General features: G+C 32.8%; 3 protein-coding genes across 3 annotated transcripts; 2 read left to right on the top strand and 1 right to left on the bottom strand.

The window, feature by feature from the left end:
- Nucleotides 1-326: 326 nt before the first annotated feature.
- On the top strand, nucleotides 327-662 carry LOC108857352 (multiple organellar RNA editing factor 2, chloroplastic; the record flags this gene model as incomplete). Its single annotated transcript, XM_018631333.2, is given in 1 exon segment — nucleotides 327-662. A coding segment is annotated over 1 exon segment (122 nt), but the record flags the coding sequence as incomplete, so codon positions are not given.
- A 4,347-nt stretch (nucleotides 663-5,009) lies between these two features.
- LOC108821568 (uncharacterized) lies at nucleotides 5,010-7,080 on the top strand. Its single transcript, XM_018594604.2, has 6 exons — nucleotides 5,010-5,241; nucleotides 5,576-5,669; nucleotides 5,806-5,982; nucleotides 6,071-6,169; nucleotides 6,257-6,499; nucleotides 6,598-7,080. The coding sequence occupies exons 2-6, from the start codon at nucleotides 5,577-5,579 to the stop codon at nucleotides 6,937-6,939; spliced, it is 954 nt and encodes a 317-aa protein (XP_018450106.1). The 5' UTR covers nucleotides 5,010-5,241; nucleotide 5,576; the 3' UTR covers nucleotides 6,940-7,080.
- A 936-nt stretch (nucleotides 7,081-8,016) lies between these two features.
- Nucleotides 8,017-8,838, bottom strand: LOC108851587 (FCS-Like Zinc finger 5). The gene is made up of 2 exons (XM_018625045.2): nucleotides 8,415-8,838; nucleotides 8,017-8,316 (listed from the first exon to the last, which is right to left on the bottom strand). Exons 1-2 carry the CDS (start codon nucleotides 8,738-8,740, stop codon nucleotides 8,181-8,183), a joined length of 462 nt encoding a protein of 153 aa, XP_018480547.1. The 5' UTR covers nucleotides 8,741-8,838; the 3' UTR covers nucleotides 8,017-8,180.
- Between the last annotated feature and the right edge of the window lie 908 nt (nucleotides 8,839-9,746).

The raw sequence follows: 9,746 nt of genomic DNA, 5'->3' as shown, positions 1-9,746 counted from the left end.
GTTTGGATTAATAAAATTTATTTAAATGTTCGCACCAACTTAATTATATACATAATAGTTACTGAATTTTTAATTATTCAACATATATATATTAAATTTTATAATATATAAAGACTACATAATATGTAAAAATAATTACAAACGCAGTTACCTCTTGACCAGATATTACAAACGCAGTTACCTCTTGACCAGATATACATAATATGTAAAAATATATGAAACAAATATCTGGTTCTGGTCGTATGTCCTGTAATCTCTACCAAATTGTATTTTAAATTGTTATCTTTATTAAATAAAAATTGTTATTTTTAATTAATAAAAGGGTCAGATAGTCCAACGATCACCAGAGAGGCAGAGGAGAGTTGAGCCGCAGCCACAGAGAGCTCAAGACAGACCGAGATACAATGACAGAACTCGCTATTCTCGCCCCAAAGAAAACACACGTTGATGTGCGGCTGAAGAGGATGGTTCATATACCTACACCGTATGAAAGCGCAAAGGAAAGCTTAGTATGATAGTGATCATGAAGATGATGTTGCTACCCGGCGAAGTACTTTGCAGTGAGTGAATCGACCAACTTTGGATATTGTTGAAATGCCAAGTTTTGATTATAATGTATAACCTTTTTATATAATAATGTAAATTGAAGTACCGTTCCATTATGTGGCTTATGTTGATCACATGCATCGTCAAAACCAGAAACTAAAGAATGAACGTGTGAGTGGTTCAGGAGAAGAATGAGATATTCAAGAAAGTGGAAGACATTACAGACAATGTAGATCCGAAGGTCTCATCACATGTGTGAGCAAGAAATAAACGTGTCTTGTGACTGCGATTAGTTTTGTGTGCATAGATCTTCGCAAGAAATAGACCCCAAAAAAAAAAACAATCTAATAGATGATTGATTCACATAGTTTATATGCATTTCTTTCTGTTCCCTTTCCTTCAGAAAATGTTTTTTCTTGTGAGCCAGTTTTTGTTTCCCTTCTTGAGCAGTCAACAAACTAAAACAAACTCTCACACGGAGGTGGCCTCACGAGTTACATTTTCATGTTTTCGTTTTTTATGTATCTCTCAGATAAAATCATTACATGTATCATCAACTGAACTCTCGGGTTTTCCTTTTGATGATTTCTTCACCGACCCTTCTCCTCCTATTGATCCTTTTAGTTTCCTCCGTTTCGATGTAGCCTTCCTTGGTGGAGTTGAACCATCAGGAGGAATATGATTAGAAGAACCTTCTGCGTCTTTGCTGCTACCACCACCACCAACTCGAGTTGGCCTGCTTCAATATCAACTCGAGTTCACCCGACTTCTCTGTAAGTGAAAGTGTAACTCGCGTGAAAGGTTTGTAAGTTTTTGTTTGCGTCGACAAAGCTATGAAAAAATTAGTCGTTTTGTTCATTGTCATATAAGCAAAAAAGGAAAGAAAGTTAGGCAATAAATGTTGCGTTTTTTTTTTAAACGCTCACAGACTGACACGTAGAACGGAGCCTTCTCATGCATTCTGGTGAAAACCGTTTAAGGAAAGCCTTAAAAATGCTTCTCCTTTAATATATCGGGGATAGTATGACGAAATTTAAAATGAGCCACAACCGTTTTATGTTTGTAAATAAGTTAAACAATAGTTTTATCCAGTATTTTGAAATCCGACCCGGACCCGCAGTTGAACCGGAAAACCCGGTGACCCAGAATAAATTCGGGTACAAAACCCAAAATTTAAAAACCCGCAAAAACCCGCTCAAACCCACTAAAACCCAAAATCCGGTACCAGTTGAACTATCGGTTGAACCAGTAGAATATTTTTTTAGTTGTATATCAAATGAAAATAAAAATATAAAAAGTTAAGTTAAGTATTCTAAATGTTTATTAAACATAAAATATATACATATCTAAACTATTATTTTATGTTTTAAATATATTTAGAAAGTAGTAACTTTAGTTTTATATTTTTTTATTTTTTTATTTTATTAGCTAATATATTATTATATAATAAAATTAATTCATTTATTAATCTGCGGTTCACCCGCGGTTTACCTGCAGTCGACTCAATGATCCAGTAACCCGGTAAATTTTCTGGTTCAGTGTTCGGGTCAGTTTTCAAAACATTGTTATCCGAAATTTTTATTTGGGCTATTATATAATTTTAAAGATTTATAATTTATATAAAATATTGCTAAACATATAAACTGGCCAATAATATTTTTGATTAAGTCTTATCCCGTGTAGTTACAAAATTTCAATCTCTAATATCAACTTATTAAAATTATTGCAGACTTTAATTTGTGGTATTGATATTAAAAAGTTTATGGAAATTGAATTTGATTATATAAAAACATAACTCATTTAATTAGTTAGCAAGTCCATCTAAATGTTGAAATATGCCCATAAAATCAAAAGACACTAATGCCATTAATGATTTTTTTTGTTTGTTCATGTCCTTAAAGATATTTTTGGAAAATTTAAAACATTTATTAAGGGTATAATTCAGGAATGATCATGTTTTAATGGTATTGACTAGATTTTGATCCGCGCTTTTAAAGTGCGGGTTTATTTTCTTTTATCTTTTTTTAAATTGACAAATATTTAATAAATGTCATATTTTCATATATTTGTTTTTTTATAAAAGACTTAAGCTTTTTATCTTTCTTTATCGTGTTTCATTTTAAATGAGTATAGGCATGATCACAATATCCGGACCCGAAGAACCAATCCAAAACCGATCCAAAAATCAGGATCCTGAACCCGATCAGACCCGGGGTAAATATCCGAATGAATTTTAAATTGCTATATCCGAAGAACCGATCCGAACCCGATCTGAACCGAGAACCAAATGAGTACCCGAAGATACCCGAAATGTGAATATATATCTAAAAATATATGTTATAATTATATTTATAATTATTTTAATATTTTAAATTAATATCATAAGTTAACTATAGTAGTTATTTTTAGTACTTTTGAGTATTTTTGGATAAAATATGATAGTTTGGATAAAAGTTTAAAAAAAAAACTGTATAGAATGGATATTTTTGGTTCTTTTTGGTTACTTTTGAGTAATTTGGATACAAAAATTTAAACCGAATCGGATACTTTGGTTACTCTGAGTATAAATAACCGAACCCGTTTTAGATATTTTGGTTATTTGGTTATTTTTCAGGTTCTTATGCATGAGAACCGAACCCACCCGGACCCGGAAAGATCCGACTCGAACCCGATCCGAAAAAAAAATAAAAATTGAATCTGATTTGTTAATCGGCCCAAATGACCCAAAAGAGATGATGTGAGCAATGTGCTGGATTTTTAAAAAAGTGACCCAATATAGATGTGTTATTAATATTACTTGATTGCCCTTAATGAAATATGCAATGTTATGAAAGAAATGGTATTTTTAGTAAAAAAGCCAATAGGATCATGCTTTAATAGTATAGATTCAATTTTATCAGTGAAAAGATGAGTTTAAATAGGTTGGACAGTATGGTCATTGCTCAGCCCTAAAACTTAAAAAACAAAAGTTAAATCAGTTGGGGGAGTTGACAAAAAAATTTTATTGGGGCCTCTTCTTTCTTGCCCACAACTTGTTATTTTGGCCTTCACCTCTCTCGCAAACTCGAGCAGTGCATTCTACGACTATGAAAAATCAAACAAACCACAAAGTCAATCAATAATCAAATCATTTCGAATGGGTTCATCTTTCATGGCACCACAATCCCAAACTCGAGCAGTGCATTCTACGACTATTAATGTTTGGTTATTCACTAATTACATTTGTATTCTTTAAACCTTAAAATGGGTTCATCTTTCATGGCACCACAATCCCAATCTCTCACACTCCTAAACTTTTCAATAATTATAAGAATATTAATAACCTTATTTTTTTGAGAATATATATATACAAAATCTTACTAAAATTTGTAAATATTTTTTAAACTAATGCATTGATTAATTTTATAATTAGTAGTATAATATTGAAGTTAGTGTTAAATAAAACATTACTAGAAAATAAAAAATAAAATTATATGCTAATTTTATAAATTTATAATTATAGTATATTATATTAAAATAGAAGTACTATATGAATTAAATATAAAATATACTAAATTGTTAAACTAACATATCTTTAAAAATGACTTCATTTAAATAAATAAATAAAATATCTTTCACCGTTTAAAAAATTAAAATTTGTAAATTGCATAATATTTTGATATAAAAATAAAATAGTTAACAAGTTTTTATACAAAAATAAAATAGTTAACATATGTTAAACTGAAGGAAATTTTATATTTATTATTTAATATGATAAAATATAAATTTGTTGTACACTCGAAAATATATTAGTACGTAATAATAGTTAATATCCAAGAGAGAAATTAAAATAATCATTATATATTAATAATATGAAAAAAAAAACCTAACTAAAATTTATTTTTTAAAGTTATGATAATATCAAAGTTATTATATAAATGAAAAGTTATCCGCACGAATGTGTGGATAAATGTTTAGTTTAGAATATTAAAATCAGCGATACTTTTATAAATAAAAGTCGTTAAAATATTTAATCATCATGTAGCTGATATTTTAGCTTAGGAAAGTTGAATGTGTGAATCGAACTATGTTGTAAAATGGAATGATGTTATATAATGAAATGTCAGAAGGTTGACAAACAGAAAACTTGATTCATTAAAGTTGTTATAGGAAAAAAGTGCTAAACTAATCCAGCAAATGTTTCTTTTGGGTGGTAGTGGGGTTGGTGGTTTTATGAGAAAATGTGGTTGGCTATTTGCTAATGTCAGAGCGGCTGAAAAAACGACCAAGAAGGTTGGTTAGAACGTCACATTCACAATTCGTACAGCCAAAGTTCAAATCAAGAAGTCAAACCGGGTTTAATTCCCGGTCCAATTCACAAAGTAGACGTTGAAAAAAAAAACAGAATTTGCTTTGAACCAAAACAAACACTAAACCAAAACGGGGAAAAGGAAAGTGTATGTGTATTCCCTCAATTGCGCGTCACGTGTCTTTGAGGTCTCATCACACTGTCCGTAACGTAGCCGCCTGACGAAACTCGTGTTCTTTTCTTCTTCTACTTTTCTTACAATCAAGTCTTTGATTCTTTTAGACCGGAGCTTCAAAGACTTCTTGGTCTCAGTTTGAACGCTTTTCCATTTCTATGTTTGAGTTCGCCTTATTATCGACCCGATCTCTTCGCTGATCGTTCCAATACAATTTTTATTTATTTCGAAGGTGAGTTCATATTTCTTTAATCTCTTAAATTTCTGAGTTAATGTAGATTGGAGTAATTTATAAGACCAAAGGTCAGAATGTTAATTAGTTGTCTTTGATTTTTTTATTTTTTATTTTTTAACTGAATTGGATGTTTCTCTGTCTCTAATTCGATGGGTAATTTGATCAGAAACTGTTCTTGTGTTTCTTGATTGGTATCTGATTAGCATCGTATTAAAGCTTAAGTATAGCTAAAATCAAGCTTTATTCTATGCATTAATTCTTGTGCATCTCCGTATTTGTGGCCAATGTATAATAAATTTGTAAGTGACAAAAAAGTATAATAAATTTGCAGTATGAATTCCCAGCAAGATATGAGTTATGATGCCAAAAATTCACCTCCAAGTGGATTTGAGAAAACTTTGCCACCAGAAGAGTTTCTAAACAAGGTATGATGATAATATAAAGAGCAATTGCTTCCTGTTTTTTTTTTGATGATTGTAATTTGATATGTGTGTATCAATGATTCGATACTACATTGCCTGAATATTGTGTCTTTGTAATACTTTATTGTCACAATTATAGATAAATGAAGTGAGGACATTACTAGGGCCATTGACTGAGAAGTCATCTGAGTATTGTTCAAATGCTGCCATTGCCCGGTACCTAGCTGCGCGTAACGGCCATGTCAAGAAAGCAACTAAAATGCTCAAAGAAACCTTGAAATGGAGGACTCAATACAAACCCGAGGAGATTCGATGGGTATGTATTCTCAAATCTGAAAACATCATCATGCCATGAACCACAAAATTAAGGTTTCTAATTTTTTTTTAAATATGTGAAACTATAGGAAGAGATTTCACGGGAAGCCGAGACCGGGAAGATATACCGAGCTGATTGTACCGACAAGTATGGAAGACCGGTTTTGGTTATGAGACCAAGTTCTCAGGTTTGGCTTTCTTTTTAAATTCTTTAGCCTCATTTCCTTCCAAAATTTTCTTTTACTTGTAATATCCGTTTTTGTTTTTTATTACAGAATACAAAATCTCCTAATGGGCAGATTAGATTCTTGGTATACTGCATGGAGAACGCAATCTTGAACCTACCGGAACACCAAGAACAAATGGTTTGGCTAATAGATTTTCACGGTTTCAACATGTCGCATATATCAGTCAAAGTATCTCGAGAAACCGCTCATGTGTTACAAGAACATTACCCTGAACGCTTAGGCTTGGCCGTCCTATACAATCCGCCTAAGATTTTCGAACCCTTTTGGAAGGTATAGTTTCAAAAAAATCTCATGCAAGTTTTTTTTATATACCATGGAATTAATTATTATTGACATAAAGATGATATTAATTTGTATGAATCTGCAAGATGGTGAAACCGTTTCTAGACCCAAAGACACGCAACAAGGTGAAATTCGTCTACTCAGATGATAACGTAAGCAAGAAGACTCTGGAGGATATCTTCGATATGGAGCAACTCGAGGTTGCGTTTGGTGGGAACAACAGTGACTCGAGTTTCAACTTTGAGAAATATGCGGAGAGAATGAGAGAGGATGATTTGAAGTTCTTTGGAAACACCATAGTGTCGTCAACCTCAGCTCGTTTGACAGGCTCGGATTCTGAAGTTTCAGACTCTGAAATAAAGCACTTGGAGGACAAAGCAGATGCGAAGATCAAGAACGGAGCCTCTTTAGATACAACAAGAACCTAAACTTGAAGCCGAGAATAGAAGAAACTTCTGGTTACTAAAAATCAAACTGCAGCTTCTTAAATGTTTCACACGGTATAATGTTTATGTTCTTTAAGATATTGTCAACAGTTATTTCTTATCCAAGTTGGCGTTTACATTAAATTCAGAATTATATCACAACCAATCAACCATCATCCAGCACCTCAAGCTTAAATATCAAGAATTTTGAGGGCCCCTGGGCCAAATTTTTTAGCATTCTTTTAGCGTAAATTTAGTTTTTAAAAAATTAACATAACACAATCCTAATCTATTTATGAGAATTTTAATAAATCAAATCCTAAAAATATCAAAATAAATTTTAGTTACAGAAAATGTATATAAACGTTTTTTGTTAAACTAATTTCATTTAAAACAAAAAAAATTAACCAAAATGAAAAAAAAAAGTTGGGCCATTATTTCTCGTGGGCCCTCGGGTAATGCCCTGTTTGTCCCTCGTCTACTTCTACTACATGCAATCCTTTTTTTTTGTTTTTCTTTTACAAGAGAGAAGATTCTTTTTCTTTTTGTAAACTAAGAGAGAAGATTCTTCTTATTTGAACACATAATAAAACCGATTAGAAACAAATGTAAAAACGCATTGATTGGTAATCCAAATAATATTATGCTGAAACAAGAATCCAAGTTTTTTTTGGAGTCTAGAAAAAATCTCGGCCTAAAAATGGAAGAATCTGCTAAAATGTTACCAGGGACCTTACCTAGTCAATGAGATTCCTTACTTGACTGACATCAAATCTATGTAATATTTTTTCTTCAGATGAAGAATAAAAAGGCTTATGTGCAAATATCGAAGCATGAAGTAAAAAAAAAACAGTTTAATTAGTATTCATTATTGGCGGTATATTGCTTATCATTGTCATCTGTATATTGTTAACTTAACCTATGTTGATATACAACTATTTTCCAAATTAACGCAAATACGATTTGTGTACTCTCTGTATAGTATTACATTTGACATACTTGTTAATTATTGGTGTTTTAGGTTTTAAATGTAAAAGTAGGTCAGATAGTTAGAATATAATTGGTATAACACAAATAATATGCAAAGCACCATAGTCTAGTCTTAACTCTTAAATTAAGTTTTAGAGCAAAGCTTAAGATGATTGACAAGGTTAATCATGGCCAATAATGCCCAATCCTTTTAGACATAATAATAATAACCATATACAATCATACGGATATAAATATATATTTGTCGAGGTGACCTACACGGCGGCGGAAACTCTGTCTCCTTTGCCGGATCCGGTGGCGACGGTAGACCTAACCAAGCCCTTCTCTTTCCTCTCGTCCACCGTAATCTGCTGTTGCCTGCACTCTAAACTACAAAACGCCCTATCTCCTCTGCTTAAAAATTAACAACCAAATTTAAATCATCAAAGCCATGAAACTAAGCTTACTTCATGTTTACTCACGTAAATATGTAAAAAAGAAACGTATACCTATACATATAGATGTCTCGGCCGGGAACAAGATGACGTTTACAGAGAGAGCAAGACCTCAGAAAATCTCCGACGTGAGTGGAGTAATCTTCTGAGTGTCTCCTCGGTGTACCTACCATCGCTAAGAGACGTTGATCTAACAAGCCATGATTAACCTGGCGATGTTCATCAATGGCCACGAGCTTACTTTTCCTCGGACTCAACATCTGAACCTGATGATGATCGGACGGCTCTTCTGGTTCACTAGGTAAGTTCAAGTCGAATTTTATCTCCGACAGACTCGTGGTTCTCTTTATCTCTTGTCTCTGTCTCTTCCCTAACAACATCGTGTTCGTGTTTTTCAGTTTCTGGTTCCTGTCTTTTTAGGGTTTATGCTCTGAGTGAACAGAGCAAAAGCGAAAGAGAAGAAAATGTGAGAAGTGAGAAAGAAAAGAGACAGGGAAGATAAAAGAAGAGCCATAAACTGAGGAGTGAATCTTAACCGTTGATTTGTTCCGATCTGGTTCTATTTTCACATCGTGTTAACGACACGTCATGATTCGGATTCTCGATGTTTTATTCGTTATTTAATTGCTTTCTTGTCGTGTTTCACAAATTATTTTGTCTTTCTTTCTTTTTCTCAATTATTTTGTCGAATTTCTATTATAATTTCGGGAAAAAAAGTAGACAATGTTGTTTTCTAGCTCCTATTGTCTGGGCTAAATGGGTCCACTTCTCGTGACCGATATGTCTCTTTGCAATAGTGAACGGCCCTCCAACAGTTTCACCACTTCCCAAATCAATTGACCTATTTATATTTCAATATTTCAAAATTTATTATGATCAAAGAAAGTTTATATTTGAATTTGATGTGAAGATCAATTTGTAGCCTCTTGTTTTCGTTTTACTATACAAGAGTATGCACAAAAACCGAGAACTAATAAGCTTCCTGTTGATTGGTGCATTGGGGGGGGGGACCTGTTTAAAGTACAAACAGAGTGGCACATTGTACAAAAATGGTCGGTCTGAACATCCTACGTTTCGTACCACCCTTTTTATTTTAATATGTTCGAGAAGAGATTTGAGTATCTTTTTACAGACGGTTTTATAATGTTATTGCACGGTGGTGATGTACTCTTTGTGTTAAATCTGGGATCGCAAAACATAGCATGTGTTCATCGGATTGTCTAACCAACGCCTAGATGCCTAATCCATTATTAAAAAAAATACATGTCCTAATCGCGTATACCAAATGGCGAATGTACTGTGGTTTGTGGACCACCTTTTCCTCCACAAGTGGCCTTCAACTTCTGGTTCACACATAACTTTGTAAGGAGACGGTCTTTTTGTATC

Source organism: Raphanus sativus, chromosome 1, assembly GCF_000801105.2.
Source record: "Raphanus sativus cultivar WK10039 chromosome 1, ASM80110v3, whole genome shotgun sequence".
Classification (NCBI taxonomy): Eukaryota; Viridiplantae; Streptophyta; class Magnoliopsida; order Brassicales; family Brassicaceae; genus Raphanus; species Raphanus sativus.
The sequence above is the reverse complement of the archived record's forward strand: the minus strand, read 5'-3'. Positions and strand labels throughout refer to the sequence as shown.

Bases quoted from the DNA above. Each gene is read 5' to 3' on its own strand.
- LOC108821568 (XM_018594604.2), top strand. From the start codon at position 5,577: ATGAATTCCCAGCAAGATATGAGTTATGATGCCAAAAATTCACCTCCA. The intron at 5,670-5,805 runs GTATGATGATAA...TCACAATTATAG, and splicing joins CAGAAGAGTTTCTAAACAAG to ATAAATGAAGTGAGGACATT. The intron at 6,170-6,256 runs GTTTGGCTTTCT...TTTTTATTACAG, and splicing joins TTATGAGACCAAGTTCTCAG to AATACAAAATCTCCTAATGG.
- LOC108851587 (XM_018625045.2), bottom strand. From the start codon at position 8,740: ATGTTGTTAGGGAAGAGACAGAGACAAGAGATAAAGAGAACCACGAGT. The intron at 8,317-8,414 runs GTATACGTTTCT...ATTTTTAAGCAG, and splicing joins CGAGACATCTATATGTATAG to AGGAGATAGGGCGTTTTGTA.